This window comes from Sinocyclocheilus rhinocerous, unplaced genomic scaffold, assembly GCF_001515625.1.
Source record: "Sinocyclocheilus rhinocerous isolate Xijiao unplaced genomic scaffold, SAMN03320098_v1.1 scaffold1182, whole genome shotgun sequence".
Lineage (NCBI taxonomy): Eukaryota > Metazoa > Chordata > Actinopteri > Cypriniformes > Cyprinidae > Sinocyclocheilus > Sinocyclocheilus rhinocerous.
Window position 1 is genome coordinate 222,234 of NW_015624203.1, and position 16,709 is coordinate 238,942.

The 16,709-nt window shown below is 36.5% G+C and overlaps 1 protein-coding gene across 1 annotated transcript in view; it reads right to left on the reverse strand.

Moving 5' to 3' along the window:
• The window catches only part of LOC107739104 (leucine-rich repeat-containing protein 7-like), an 80,716-nt gene that overhangs the window by 10,700 nt on the left and 53,307 nt on the right, over nucleotides 1–16,709 (reverse strand). The window contains exons 13-24 of the mRNA XM_016551104.1: nucleotides 14,300–14,429; nucleotides 13,080–13,195; nucleotides 12,452–12,521; nucleotides 12,207–12,306; nucleotides 12,002–12,126; nucleotides 10,407–10,595; nucleotides 9,290–9,412; nucleotides 8,100–8,186; nucleotides 5,988–6,099; nucleotides 5,154–5,334; nucleotides 1,907–3,617; nucleotides 614–763 (exon numbers count right to left, since the gene is read on the reverse strand). Coding sequence (XP_016406590.1) covers nucleotides 614–763; nucleotides 1,907–3,617; nucleotides 5,154–5,334; nucleotides 5,988–6,099; nucleotides 8,100–8,186; nucleotides 9,290–9,412; nucleotides 10,407–10,595; nucleotides 12,002–12,126; nucleotides 12,207–12,306; nucleotides 12,452–12,521; nucleotides 13,080–13,195; nucleotides 14,300–14,429 — 3,094 coding nt within the window. The remainder of the gene's footprint in view (nucleotides 1–613; nucleotides 764–1,906; nucleotides 3,618–5,153; nucleotides 5,335–5,987; nucleotides 6,100–8,099; nucleotides 8,187–9,289; nucleotides 9,413–10,406; nucleotides 10,596–12,001; nucleotides 12,127–12,206; nucleotides 12,307–12,451; nucleotides 12,522–13,079; nucleotides 13,196–14,299; nucleotides 14,430–16,709) is intronic.

The window sequence follows — 16,709 nt, forward strand, 5'->3', positions numbered from 1 at the left end:
CTATGGGAGGGTCAGAGAGCCCTCATATTTCATCAAAAATATCTTAAATTGTGTTGCGAAGATGAACGAAGGTCTTACGGGTTTCGAACAACACGAGGGTGAGTAATTAATGACAGAATTTTCATTTTTGGGTGAACTAACCCTTTAAGTATGATTGATTAAATTTGACATTTGGTTGTATTTTATAAAGAGCAAGAAGGCCTGTCATAAATGTATCTCTGCTATTGGTCACAGATAGTTTTGTTTCTGTGAATTAAAGACAGAGGAAGACTGTAGTGCATAGACCAAACACAAAGACTGAGCACATGCAACAGAAAACACCTATATATGTTTAACATCACAGTGAGAGACAGTGTCTAGCCTGGAACTCAGAACAGGTGGTGTTAGATAAGTGTTAAACTGTGAAATGTGTTAGATGGTCTGCCTTACAGAAAGGCTATTATAGTGTACATAAAAAAGGGCCAAAATTATTATATTACCACTGTTTTAGAAGTTAAAGCAGAAGCCGCTCAAAAGAGAGAGATCTAAAAAAAGGTCTCCATAGGAGATGTTGTGTTCATGTATGTTTTACTTCTTCATGCTGAAACTGGGGCTGAAGTTGCTTCATACTCACATTTGGTAGAGGTAGCCACTGACTTGTTTGGTTTTCATGCTTTGTGTTATTGTAAAAGTTTATTGTCATGCTTCTGCTGGCATGCGGTGCAGCATAGCCTCCAGAGTACAGCATGCCGAAGTTTACTGTGTTGTGCTTAAGGACAGCGCTCTGATTGGAGGGAAACAACCACATGACATGAGTGAATGGGTGTGCCACACAGAAAGGTCAAAAGGCTGTGGCTGGGGATACACTGGACTGCACATTGCTGTAACAGAGTGAGTAAGCTTGACAAACAGAACAACAACAGTACGTCATTACTGCCCACGTGACACATTAGTGATCCACAGCGGTTACATTTACATAAAATAGCAGCAGTGTGGGACTAATTTCTGTGAACAATGAAGTATGCTGTAGTACTGTATTCCACTTACACAGAAACAAAGGCTCACCACCAATGGTGCATGTACATAACTGGGTAAATCTCAGGAAAGAAATTTCAGGGTTATATTCCACCCCAATAAAAAAAAAAGAAAAAAAAAAGAACATATTTTGCTGAAAGAATTTTAAGCTATTTGAGGATTTTTGGTATTGTGACAATTAATTTCAGGTCAATTAATTTTCCTTCATAATTATCATCACCGTAAAAGTGAGAAAAAAATCTCCTTACTTTAATGTGAAAAAAGTCATTATCATAAAGTGAAAAAAATTATAATTATATTATTATAATGTAAAAAATAAATTTTAATTTAAAAAAATATTGATTTTTTTTTAACTCTCAAATATAATGTTTTTGAGAAAGGGTAGAATTGGATTAAATTTGTATAAAATAAAAAAATGTAAAAAAAAAACCCACCTAAACCTTAGGCAGAATAGTTTCCTTTTCTTTTCTTTTGATTTTGGGGTGAAATATGTCCCAGACATTTCTTGATGGTTCACATGAGATTCACCTCACTGTTCATGAGTCTATTCACTAAAAAGCCTTCATTTAAGCTTTGTCTGTAATGTGTAATCCAAACATATTATATAAAACATTGAAAGATGTAGTCACTTAATAAGATAGTGAGATATACCTTGTTATAATAAAATCATATTAGTACATAATACAAAACTAAACTGAGAACATTGGTTATTGAGATCTCAACAATTATTAACAAATATATAATGACTTCATAAAGACAGAATAAAAGAATGGTTTAAAAGAATTTAAAATTTTAAAATAATTTATTTCTTGAAAATTCCCGAGAGGTTGTATAAAGTCCAAGCCAACAAACACTTACATAGAAGAACAAAAAGCAAAGCTTGCTTACTCACCCGGTCTAGCCTCTTGGCTTCTATGTGTCTAAGCAGCTGCTGTCTCCAATCTACTGGCATTTTGGAGGTCGGGTCCTCTTGTTTTTGAAGGACAGGTCTCATCTTCATGTCTGCTTCAGGGCTCTTTTCAATGCATGTACTAAGATTGTAATCTGAAGGCAATTTCTCCAGCAGTGCAGCCATGGTGGGTCGGGCAGACACTGGCCTTGCCTGAGATGCCCCATATGTCTCTGTGCTGTAGCTCCGTGCAGACAGGGGGCGACGTTGTGTCAGACTCTTGGTGGGGTAACCCATGATTGGCTTTTTGGGTTCTTGATAAGACGAGTAATCTTCGTCATACCTACCATTCCTCTTGTGGAACTGGGTGTCAGTGATGGTAGACAAGCTGTTTTGTTGTTCCAGCATGCTCTGCTGGGGCCTGTTGTAGTGCTCTGCCAGCTGCAGCTCTTGGTTCTCAGCTAATCTGCGGAACAGCGCCATCTCTGTTGAACTTACCAGAGAGTCAGCGCGCCTCAGGAAGCCCGGCCTGGAGCGCTGAGGCTGGACTGAGAGCTGTGGATTGATGGCATCATCGGTGACTGCACTCTGAGCGAATGAAAACATCTGTTCCACTGGTGGATAGCCTCGGTAGCCTCTCGGGCTCACAAGTTCCTTTGGCAATGTCTTCCCAGGTTGGTTTACATATTCAGGGGCATTGGGGAATGGTGGAGGAACTCTCCTCTCCGCTTTCATAACATCCATGGCTCCTTGTGGGTTGAAGCTTTGGTCAAAATGGTAAACTTTCTTTGGGATGGCAGGCTTCTGTTGCTGAGAGCTTTTCAAACCAAAGCCATCCAGATCATCGTCCAGCATTGGAACAGATTGGCTCCTTGACATGCTCTGTTCTAGAGGTACAGGGAAGTCTGCTCTATCAACACTTCCCTGCTGGTTTTCTATGCTAGAACTGTAGCTGCCCAAGGGGATGCTGTAAACCTTGTATGACCCAGTATCGATTTCATCTATGCTCTGAGATTTCCTAAATTTCGCTTTTACCTCCTTCATCATTGGCGAAAGTCTCTCAGAACTCTTGCTAACAACCAAAGTGCCTATTTTGTTCGGTTCTTTTACACCCTGGACAAGCGAACAAATGTTGGGATGACCTCGTCCCGTCCCTGAGTCCGTAGAGTCCAGAAACCCCCAGGCTCCAGTTGAGGGAAAAGTGCCGCGTAGTTCTCCCATCCCCTGTTCGAAGTCCCTACGATCAGGATTGGGGCTGTTGGCTGGAGTAATTTCCAACTTGGAAGGGAAAGCTGTCCTGTCCTCGAATGGACTGGGAGTCCTCGTCCAGTTCTGCCAGGGGTTAGAGGCAGGAGGCACTTCAGTTTCAGGGCCGGTGCGAACAGTGTGGAAAGTGTGTTGCGACTGATCGAGCTCTAGAGGAACTCCCACAATGCGCTCTTGTCTCATGAGAGGCCGCCGGCCATGTGCCATTGAGGCACTTCGAGGCTGTGAGCCTAGCATGGGGTTTCCAGCACTGCTGCCCGGAGTGTCAAGAGGCGTCTCCTCTGCGACAAAACCCGTGTTATCATAGTGGGGGGTGTTGTTCCAGCTGTCGAAGGTATCACTGAGAGGCCGCCTCTCACCTCGCTGCTGCAGCGTGCTGGAAGGAGGTGTTTCCCTCTGGCTCAGAAGGGGCTTACTTTCAATGGGCTTCGGAAAAGACTGAGCCAGCCTGTTGATGTATTCAGACAAAATATTTTTTGATATTTTATCAGTGCACAAAAAAGAAATGTGCGAACAAGAATATGGCCATGGACTGATATGACAAGCATATTCAATATCATAAAATTATAACTTAGACATAGGGTCAATGACATGCCACACAGTTTCTGAATAAATGAATTGATTCAAAAATGCATTAAATACAATTTATAAATGCAATGACTTGAATACACCACTTCTATGATTCTATGATGTTTTTAATTTTGGAATTAATTTTTTTTTGTTACTGACATAAAGTCAGAATATATACACACACACACACACACATATATATATATATATATACTGTATATATATATATATATATATATATATAAAAACTTTTTTTTTTTTTTTGTTACAAAGTCAGATTTTTTGCATTTAAAAAAAACCCCACCAGGAACCCCTGAAAACCCTCATGTCAAGGTCAATAAGCCTTAATGTCAAAATATTAACTTTACATGCATACTTTAAATGCAAAGCATTGCAATCTTAGTAACTGTCTAGTTCCTTGTTCATTCCTTCTTGGGACTCATTCTGCAACATTTGAGTACAGCCCAAATTTATTAGGCTGTCACTACCCCGACAGAACCTCATTGCTCTATATATTTGGCTTTATTTTAGCTGATGTTCACAAAATCTTTTTACTTGATGTTTCAATAATCTTGGGGATGAATTATTGAAAATTTAATTTAACTGGGCCTACAACTCTCTTAATAAACCCCATATAGTCTAATTTATGTTTAAATTGAAAAGTGCTAAGAAAATATTGCTATGGTTGACTGAACTGCTATCCTCATCAAATAGATATTCAATGTTTATAGAATTTTGCCCATGCAATACTTCTGCAAGTTTATCAAAACTAATCTCTGAAAGAGCTCTTCTGAAGAACAGGCAGTGGAAGGGGTGAAAATGTTTATTTTTTCAGCAGTACTAATATAATAAATCTTTACTGTGAGCAACACAGAGGGATTTTCAGTTGCAGATGACAGCAAGAGCCATACTGCTGTGCGTGACTTGGAGTGAAAGAAAAATTGTGATGTGAGCAATAGAGGCATTTAGAAAGACACAAAATGCCCAGATAAAGCTCACGTAGAATTGTCTTCAATTTTCTTGTTAATTAAAATGGAGAGAAATATGAAATTCAAAATGAAAACCTTCAATCTAATAAAAAAGCTAATACGGGACGCTGCCACAAAGGCACAGATTTGCAACCAATCTTACTACTAAAGTATTAAAAATTATAAATGCAAATCTGTTAATAAAATAAAATATGCAACTGATAGGTTAAAACTTGCTTGAATATATTTGGATTATCGGCAGAGATGTTTATTTCAAGATGATTATTGCAAGAATATTACAGCGACACAAAGGTCAATTTTGGGCCACCCAAAAGTCAGTGAGCTGGATATGTAAACTGTTTGATCAACTGTCATGTCATATGAGTGCACAGATGGTATATTAGTTCATATAAATGAATAGTGGCAGTGATTAAATTCTTGCCAACCTGTTAGTCCAGTGAGTCTGTGATGGCCCCTCTTTCCCAGATGTTTGCAGATTACTGACATTTCCAGGTGGGTTGGAGGAGCCAGATGATCCCTGGGAGGGTGAGTAGTCTGAATAAGTGGCAGATGATCCACTGTTGTTCAAACAATGCATTTTGTCTGGCTCAGACTCATCGGTGGACTCTGAATGCATTAAAAAAAGGTAACAAGGTAAAATAGTTTATATGCATGAACAACAACAACAACAACAATTTTTGTCTAGAATAAACCCAAATTATTGTGCTTCTCTCAACAACACTGATTTCCAGTGTTCCCCAGTGCAATTACATAATGCATTTTCATAACAGATCAGCATTCTCAGAAGGATTTGAACTTTAGTAATAAACATCAAAAGAGAAAGAGAATTTCTTGAAGAATGGAACTAACATAAGATTTAGATGAATAATGTCAAAACTTAAACCTATAAAAAGCCATTGTGAGTGTTGAAATGGAAGTCGCGACAAGTCTTTTCTTCTGTATTATGATGTACATCTGAGTGAAACATTATCAAAAAAAAAAATTGTAGGGCAAGGACTTGATTTGATCTATTAGTTGTTGTTTAGATGGAGGCAGGTCTGAATGTGAGCTTGCAGCCAACTGTAAGGAGTTTTAGCAGACTATATAATTCTGGAATACGTCACCACTGAGACCGTTTCACTGAAAGATTGAGTTATTATATTTTTATTAAAAATGATGAGGTCAAAGAATGAATTGTTCTCAATAAGATCAACAACATGCATTTAAAAAAATAGATTGTATGCAGACTTTTACCTATCAGGCTTCTTCGTCTTACTAACCTTTTTTTTCCTTGCCCAGTAACACAACCTTTGGTTTGTACATTGGTGGCTCTACCAAAGTTGGCCTCATGTCAGAAATTCGGATATCATTAGGGGAGCCTCCCATGGAGTCCTGGAAACACAAGTGTCAAATTCGAGGGCAGTGGGGTGTGGTTTTCCTGCAATCTTTCATTTAAATACCAAGATCGAGCAACACAAATTTTTTATACTAAAACTTATAAGGTAAAATCCAATTTAAGTTCACTAATAAATGTAAATACATTTTTTTTTCACATGTCAACATCTATTGTAAACCAATTATATTGAAAGCTGTTGCTAAACTAACTGCAAACATTTTGGCTGTATGAAAATCTGTTTGCCTAATTGCATATTATATAAAACTCTATTGGGCAGGATCTTCTTTTAGAAAAACTAAGCCATTAAGACACACAGAATAAAGTTAAGTTAATGTTAAAAAAGGATCAGTAAGCTAAAACATGAAATACCTCTGCAAAGACACATTAATGTAGCTAGTATTTAGATTCTGTAAAGCTTTTACAGTATATTGACAGTTTCATGACGCAAACACGGGCCCAAAATGACCGCGAAGTTAAACAAAGCTGAAGCTGAGAAATATATTAGAAGTAACAGAGTGTGATCTCACACCTCAATATCAAGTTGAGATTCATCATTAATATATAATATAATATATAGACTGTTATGATTCACATGCCTTGTCCTGGCTTGTCTGCTCAAATTCCCCAGGAGCTTCCAGCTCTCTCACAGCTGTCTATGGCAAAAGTCACACCTCTCAGACCTGACTGTACATCAGCAGGCTGGCTCACACAACCGGCAGCAGAGCAAGAGGGAAGTCATATCAGAAGATTCTCTCAGAACAGCCGCCTCTCCCCTTCTCTGCCTTCTGGTATCTTTTCACTCATCTTGTCTTTTTTCTTCATTGCTCCCTCACAACGGGTCAAAAGAAATGTGATTGTGTGAACTGATGCGGCAGGCTAAAGCTTTCATACTTATATTAAATGAATTGTGAACAAAATTCAGCATGGGGGCCATTTGATGCATGATTTTTAGTGTTCGAATGAAACAAAGATTTAGGGGAGCCCAATATTTGGAATAAAAGAGCTCTTATACACTACCTATCAAAATTTGGATTCAGTAAGATTTTTAAATGATTTTTATTCAGAAAAGATACATTGACCAAAAGTGACAGTAAAGGACATTTATAATATTACAAAATATTTATATTTCAAATAAATGCTGTTGTTTTGAATCAAAGAATCCTGAAAAACAGTATCATTTCTTATTATTCTTTAATAACAAGAAATATTTTTCAGCACCAAATCAGCATATTAGAATGATTTCTGAAGGATCACGTGACAATGAGGATTGAAGTAATGGCAGCTGGAAATTTTGCTGTGCCATCATTTTAGATTGAATAAATCCTTAGTGCCTTTGACTGTAAGAGACTCCTTTAAAAAAATTCCCCAACATAACATGACTGTGTTGTTTGCTTTTTAAAAAACAACCAAATCTATTGAAAGTTTTTGTTAAGTTTCCTCTAGAAATAAAGGGGTATTTTTTTTTCACCCAGTATGTGCTGCTGACTATATCTATAGTGAAAAGCATTGTGAGTAATTATAATTTAGATTTATTAATACTATTTTTTTTCTTTTATAATATTTCTAATTTATTGTTTAATGTAGGAGAATATAAATAAGAATACTTATTTTAAATGTCATAGAGACAGCAATCTCTTGCTGTAATAACAAATGTAAATGACACTTCAAGGTTGGACAGTCTCCCTTTACCCTGGGTTTCGAGATAACTGAGAGACTATGACTAGAACTAGGGGGTCTCAGTTCCATCTAGCCCCCCTGTAATTCCAACACTGACGTTATGCTGGAAACGGATGGACTGGGAGTCACCAGATTTCACCTCTTTTTATTATTTTTTTTACTTCATTATGGGAAACAAACCCATGCATTTATTTAACAAATGTTTCACCCACAATGGGGGTGTCTGAGAAAATGAATTGAATTTGCTTTGAAAGCAGTTGAAATGAGCCACCCCATATGTTCAGCTGATTTTCTGCTGTCTGGTCTCTCAGCCACTTACTATGAGGCAGAAACAGGAAGAGGAAGTAACGGCCAGGCTCGTATTCTCTGGCTGTTGCGGCTTGGGAACGACGCGATGTAAAGAAATCTAAGCAAAACAAACATACATACATATATACAAACAAACAAAAATGGATTCTCATGGTCTAGAAAGAAAAGAATGTGTAAGAAACATGAGGTTTATGGCACTGGTACTCCCAAGGTCCCGATAACCCTGATAATAATAAGAATATTTGTAGCTCCTCAGTTTGGCCGGGGGTCTCTGAGACCATGGGGGAAAGCAGTGTGAGGCCAAGCTGCAATGGACACAATACACCATGCACTTGTATGCTATTCTAAAGAAAGTGTTACTGCAAGCATAGAAAAGCCTGGCATCAATGAATGGATTATGAATGTACTGTAGCTGTGTTTGCATAATTCCTTGTGATTTATTATAGTTTACTCGAATCATCTTAGCATTCCTGAATTCAGTTAATATTTTCATATAGGAACCTTTAATGGATCCTCAGAGTGTTCTTGATATTTCACGCTGACCTTTATTTTTGTTTACTAAAAGATTTCCATCTGTATTTGGAGCAGTGCTACAGGATATAAAACTGAAGACTGAGCAAGAGTAAAAACACTGCATTGTAGGATATTCCAGTTACTAAAAAATGAAGGATACTACAATGTTACTGTGACATTCACTACTAATTGCACCAGCTCTGCTCTAATATTCACAGGCAAAGTTAATGACTTGGATGTTATCCTGTGTCCCAAACAACACTGCAGCTCTGGTGGTTCGGAAGGGAGGTTGCTGGCTGTGAGAGATGAAACATTTGCACTGATCTTTGTGTATTTTATCTCCGCAGGTTCAACTAACCTTTAACAAACACTCCGAGCACTACTCGACACTCTATACATGCAACCAAACTGATTCAGACACCGAGGATGCAAATACCAGGCCTTCAAAAACAAAGAAACTACTGCCTAAATTTCATTACACACTCTCATCCTTCTCTTTCAAAATGATTGACTTTGTAAATCCCCTATGTGTTTTTACAATAATTTATCATTATAACTGCTATGAAAGGTTGAAGGGAGCTTAAAATAAGCTGCAATCTCAAGATATTGCTGTGCATAAATATTTTAAAAGGATAAAGGCATCTAGCATTTAAAAGAGAGATAATTAAAAGAGAAAACTCGTCATACTTCCGAGCTCTCAGTCAGATCCTCTTTGTCTTTGCGTTTTGGGATGTCAATGGCTGAGTTGAGGATGACGCCTTGATCAGACATCGGTGGTTTCGAAAAGTCTTTGACCTCTCGCTCTGTCACCTGCAAAAGAATGCTCACTAATCTACAAGTGTCTCATGATTCAATGACAAAATAAACTGTGACTCCAAAGTGATGGATATTTGAGTAATAAGCCACGAGAGGCTGTGCATTACAGTCATAGTTCATTTAACCCTGGATAACCAACATAACACAATTGTTCAATAAATAGTTCTTAATTTTTTATTAAAATATAATAAAGTATGATTTAATGATATTTATAATAATATAATAAATGAATACAAAATATGTATAATAATATAATACATTAATAAAACATATTTATAATAATATAATAAATGAATATAAAATTATCTCTAAATTTATAAATTATTATTATTATATGTGTTACAATTATTGTAATAAACATTAAAATGTAAAAAAAAAAAAAATTTAAGGTACACTACGTAACTTTTTTTGTTGTTGCTCAAAATCATGAATCCATCTTCCAAAACGTGTTTTTGTCGTATCCTGAATCACTACAGTGCAACTATAATATGTGTTTATATTTGGACTATTTTAGATTAGCGGGACGCCAACCGCTACGGAGTAGGCCAGTACTTGCGTGACTCATCATATACATACACAGAGTAGCTCCGGCTTTACAAAAATTGCATATTGTACCTTTAAGTTTGGCATGCCTAAAAAGAGTTAGGATCCTCGGACCCATGTTTAAAATCCTCAACAGCTTCAAATGTGGCTCGCCCAATCAAAATTCAGAGTCTGATCTATCCTTTATAATATACAGTATATATATATATATATATATATATATATATATATATATATATAAAAATTAACTTAAATGATTTTAGCAAATGGCTGCAATATAACAAAGAGTGAAAAATTTAAGGGGGTCTGAATACTTTCCGTACCCACTGTATATATACATACACACATAAATTATATATAAATTGCACTTTGTAGCTAAATTGCAGAGACATTGATCTATGAACCCAGGTAGGCATTGTAATAAAATAAGATAAAGAAGCATTACCTCCTTAGGAGCAATGGGCCACTTAGGCTCATACTTGTCTTGGCTGTGGAGATCCATATTGGTCCCAGAAGAACATTTTTCAGTGTTGAGGGTGTGAGTGGTTTTACCAACCAGGTTCTGCACTGACTTCACCATGTTCTTTAGGTCTTCTGGGTAAGGGGTGGGATAGCGCTTCAGATTAATCTCAACCTGCAGATAGAGGGAAGATATTTCCTCTATAAAGTTTTTTCCTAACAAAATTACAATGAAAATTCAAATGCCTAAAAGGATCAAATAACAAATCAAATTCTCAAAACAACTGCTCTAGGGCAGGTGCAACGCTTAGGTGCCACCGGGATGCGGACTCCATTACGGATTAAAAGAAGGGAATAAAATATAAGGTACGGTGGCAAATAGGTAAATAAGTGTAGAATTGCACTGTTTGCTTTGTCATGCGCATGAATCGGAGTGTAAACAGTGAGAGATCTTTAGGCAGGTGAAAAGAGTTTGGTAAATGGTGAATATTGTGTTTTTGTGGCTCCCGCTGGTAACAGGACTCGCTGCATTTGTGGTAAAAGTAAAGAAATTGTATATTGTATAAGGTGCCAAAACAATAGAAGGAGACCCGGATTGTACTGTATGTTCATTTACACACATCTATCGGATTGTTCAGTTGTCGCAGGTCATGGTGGCAGCTCCCCCTGCCACGCAAAGATTTCCCTCACTTGTGCTTGTCGCGTCTCAAAGCTCAGCCCACACTACTTGATTGACTCCTCATTTGCATTTGTTTTATTATTTGCGATGTCCGTTTGAGCATTTGATTCACCTTTTTCGGTTTCCGTTTAAGCATTTGATTTATAATTTGAGTATTTGATTTATCATTTGCAATGTCCGATTGAGCATTTGATTCACCTTTTTCGGTTTCCGTTTAAGCATTTGATTTATAATTTGAGTATTTGATTTATCATTTGCAATGTCCGATTGAGCATTTGATTCACCTTTTTCGGTTTCCGTTTAAGCATTTGATTTATAATTTGAGTATTTGATTTATCATTTGCAATGTCCGATTGAGCATTTGATTTGCCATTTGCGATGTTTGGTTTGAGCATTCGATTTATAATTTGAGCTTCTGATTTACCATTTGCGAGATCCATTTGAGCATTTGAGCACTGTATTATAGATTTAATTATGACAGGTTTATACTGGGTTGATAATGAAAATTAAATATCAAATACAAATGATTTCTTATTTGATTTTTGATACAGTTCCTGCTTCCCCGAATTAGGAAATGAAATTGCATTTGATCATTTGATTTGTCATTTGAGAAGCCATTTTGAGGGTTTCATTTATTATTTGACAATTTGAGCATTTGATTTATCATTTTAATTTTATTAGGAAATAACTTCTATAGGAAGAGCATTTAGCCCATATGGCAAAGATATGACCTTTTCTGATGCTTAAAGTTTTTTTTTTTTTCATAAATCCCAGCTAACCAAACACAGCAGTGGCCCTGGTTATATCTGATATTAACATCTGTGATCAGATCACCCGAGATGGATGTTACTACCAGGTGTATACAGGGCCAAAGAGGTTCACATTTAAATTCTTAAGGGGACCTTCACTTTTCCTGAGTTGTCCTCTTCTTCCTTCTTGTCCTCAAACTCAAATGCCACCGTCATCCTCTGCTGTCTCTGTTCCTCCCAGAGAGTGGGATTAAAGCTGTCACTGTCAGACTGGTAATCTGCAGCATGGAAAACGCATGTCCATCCAGTTTAAATCCAGTAAAATCAAAGAAAAGAGAAACGGTTGATTTATTCTTACCCTCATCGTGCCGGGGCTGCTGAGGAAACATGTAGTTGGTCAAGACTCTCTGTTTGGTCTCAGGGTGAGCCTCTGTTTGAAGGGGGATAAGGGCCTTGGACTGAATAACAAAAAGAATTGTTGTAAATACAACTATTCAGTGACAGCACTGTATTAACTGTTCATGCAATGTGGTTAAAAAGTGGTCCAAATACTGTGTAGTTAAGACTTTGTACACAATTTAAAAAGGAGTTCCAGATAACAACCTGATTGTCAGATAACCAGAGTGCAGCAAGATCTTTCAATTTAGTGAAAGTGAAGGGAAGATTCTTTAACCTAAAACAGAACATAAAGGATTAGTTCATGAGAATTTAGAAAGGCAAAACATGGATGGCAAAAGTCAAATGAGACTGCTGGAGAGAGTTATTTGGTTTAGTTAAAATGTTATGAAAACCTGTGGTGATTCTGTACACTTAAGATACCACATTAACTCAGGTACTCTACTGGCTATGCCGCGTTTAGTCTTGGTTAAGTTTAATTACTCTGCTTCCAGATAATCGCAGTCAGAGCATCGAAACTGTCCACACAGCTCATAAAGAGCTTTCTTAATTAATCTGTGGGAACGCCAGGCACTTTTCTGATGTCATGCCCCATTACTGTGCCATTATGGAAAATAATAAACAGCATCCTCACTGCTTTACACAAACCGATTGGGACTGTTCATCAAACCTATAAGATATTTGAAGAGGCACTTTCTAAACTTTAAGCAAATATCATCTCATCTTTTATTCATTAAACAATTTTGCAGATCATGTGTTGGTGTAAATGTTGACAAATGCGTGCACAGGGTGTAAAATGAAAGAAAAAAAGCACTACAGGAACATCTGGTGTTACCTATTGTCACTTAGATTGAGAACACGTAGCTTTGTCATCTGTCCAATCTCATCAGGCAGAAACTCCAGTTTATTGGAGCGCAAGGACATGACTGTGACATTCTTGCAGTTTCCAATCTGTAGCACAGGACAGGATATGATAGCTCTGGTAAGATGCAATTTTGTCAGCTTTTTTTGTTGTTGTTGAATATCAGCATTCTATCTTTCTCTCAGGTAAACTGACTCTTGTATTCTGTCAATACAGCAAGTGAAGGTCAGCAGGACATTACCATGCATTTGGTTTTACAGATTTAGGCTGTCCTGTATTCAGCCACTTAAGTGGATTTCAAAATGTGGTAGCAAAAATATATATATCCTGTATTATTTTATAGTTTATAGTTTAATAAAGTTTTGTGTGTTGCACAGCAAACATTGTTACTTTTGGATTCTGGGCAGCCAATATACTACTGTTTGAATTTGGGGTTAGTATTTTTTTTTTAAAGAAAGTAATACTTTTCTCCCAGCACAGATGCATTACATTGATCAAAAGTGAGTAAAGTCATTTATAATGTTACAAAAGATTTCTATTTAAAATAAATGCTGTTCTTCAATCATAGAATCCTGAAATAAATATGCCCATATATCATGGGTTCCACAAAAATATTAAGTAGCACAATTTTTTTTCAACGCTGAAAATAATAAGAAATGTTTCTTGAGCACCAAATCAACATATTAGAATGATTTCTGAAGGATCATGTGACACTGGAGTAATAGCTGCTGAAAATTTATCTTCTAATTAAAATTTTAATAATATTTCACAATATTACTATTTTACTGTTTTTATTAAATAAATGCAGCCTTCATGAGCATAAGGGACTTCTTTCAACCCCCCCAAACTTCTGAATGGCAGATTAAGTGTTAAACAATTTTTCTATCAATATAAAAGCTATTAAGATATGAAGGTTTTACATATTCATATAAAATCTATACGACCCCAAAGTTTTAAAGGGTAGCTGAAAAAGTGGCTTTGTTGACAATTAATTTCTGTGCCCAGTTAAAAAAAAAAAAATTGTTTTATTGTTGTAGACCAGCTTGAACATACCTAAATGTCCTTAAACTTGTTATTTAAACTGGCAACCAATGTAAACCAACTTTGCTGGTCTAGGATGTATTTTCATACTTTCATACTATTTTTGATTTCCCTTATTATTTCTGTAGAAAGTGCATAACACAAATACTCACCTCCCTGGGCAGCTCAGTCAGGAAGTTCTCATCGGCCGCAAATGTCCGAAGACTGTGCAGGTAGCCAATGGTGGGAGGCAGGGATTCCAGTTCATTACAGCTACAGTCAAACTCCTCTAAAAGTGATAAACTGGCAGATGTAAGAGAAAGCAGGTGAGGAGTGTGCAGTTATGCAGGGTCGCTTAATCCCTATTGAAAGCTTATTGAAAACACTTCATGAGATGATAAGATAAATGTATATTACAGGTTTAACCAAAGTCTTAAAGGAATAGTTTGCTTATTTTTTTGCTCACCCTCATGTCATTCCAAGCCCATATGTTTTTCTTTTTGTACACTCTTTTTCATATAATGAAAGTGAATGAGGGTACAGGCTGTCAAGCTTCAAAAAAGCATCATAAATGTAGTTCATAATAATCTTTGCACTATTTTCCAAGTCATCTAAAGCCATACGAAAGCTTTGTGTGAGGAACAGACCTAAACTGATTATTTACAGAAAATGTTGCTCTAAAAGCATATATAGCGCCATCAGCATCAATGATAATTCCAGAGGAAGATAAATACGTTTTTACAAGTAATCATACACTGTAAGAAAAAAAAAATAGAAACAGAAAAGATACTGGTAATTTTCTGCTAGGACATTATCTGTTAAGTAGGGCTGCCCTCGACTAAAGATTTTTCTAGTCGACTAGTAGTCGTTCATTTTTAGCAATTAGTCGACTATTCGCATGTTTATATTAATAAACCATATAATTCATAATAATAAGCCTTTAATTGCCTATAGCCTATCAGTGCTCAAGCGCACACATAAAACTTGCAACAGCACACCGGCAGAAGTAATGATTATGAATGCATCAGGGAAAAAACAGCAAGAAGACTGCCTTAATATTATTCATTGATAAACTAGTGTTTTCTGTATTTTCGGCTGCAGTGATGAAGTCAACGACACTGATTCATCATCTCCACAGAGGATGCGCATGTTTCATATGGATTACATAATCTGAAATGATTTGTTTTCCATTTTAATTGGTTCATTTAAAAGTAGACATTTCACTTTCTATAGATATATTTTTTATGTCTGTGAAGCAAGCACAGAGTTTCAGCTAATTTTTTTGACGTGCTCAAGTTCACAGAGACCTAGATGGCAGAAAGCGCACACTGTTTGCTTTCATTATTTTACAAAAGCACAACGTTTTGTTGTTATTGTGAGTGCACACAAATAAAAGTAAACCTTTTACAAATTCGAAAGATGTATTACTCCGTATGAGCAAAAATGACAAGAGTATTTTAAGTTAAATGCAAATGATCACACTGGCTCCTCCTAGTTAACTGTCATGCAGTGAGCGCGCTACTATTAGCTTCCACACTCCACACAAACACTTGTAATGCACAACACACTTGTAAACACTTTGCACAATACACTTGTAAAACCATGTAATGTTGCTAATGTTGTTTTTTTCTGCGACTAAGCCAGTGTTTGCCGTCTGTCGAGAGCAGGGGTGCCGTGTAAAAAAATCCTTTTTTAATATTTTTAAATTGCTAAAATGTTCAAAAAAACATCTATTATATAATATCCATTTCTGATGTCGCCAATAATTAGAGATGCACCGAAATTTCGGCTGCCGAAAATTAGTTCACCGCTCAGGTTTCACTTTCACGTGGTGTGACGCTCTGCGTATTATCCCGCTCTATGCATGTGCGCTCCGCTCAGTCGCTCCACTCATATACCGTTCATGCTCATCGGAACAGCAAAGTCCACTCAAAAATTGAGCCGACAGGAAACATCGATGTAGTACAGTATTGTTTCTGTCTACAATAGCCCTACTGTGTTGTAACATGGTGTGGTATATGGGCAACTCTGGTAACGCTGCCCTCTCATTCATTGATCTGCTAACCGTTATGCTCACGTGTCCTCTGATAATAATAGCTTTCTAGGATTAAACATTATTTGGATAATTGGTAAAAAAAAAAAAAATTTTTTTAAATATCTTAACCCTATTGTTAGACCTAACTGAAAAACTAAAAAGCAATTTATTTAATTCGAAGGCCTGTCGTTATTTTTTATTTGTGCTACATTATTCATTTCTTTATTTGTTCTTATTTTATTACTGACTGCTTACTTGTCATTTTTTATTCAGTTCAAAGTTTGAAATCAAGCTATCTCGTGCTACTGCACCAAAATGACCCCACTGTAAAATAAAAAAAACACTGAGTGAGCAAAAATTTGTGAGATAGCTAGTTATAATGGTAATTAAATAATGTTTACATATGTATAAAAGCCTACATTAAAATCTGTCATATAAATTGGTCTCTTCATAAGAAATTAGCCTACTGATTGCCACCACTGATGGACACATTTTTTTTATAATATAAAAAATATCTGTATGACATTATATTCTGCAGTTCTTCCCTG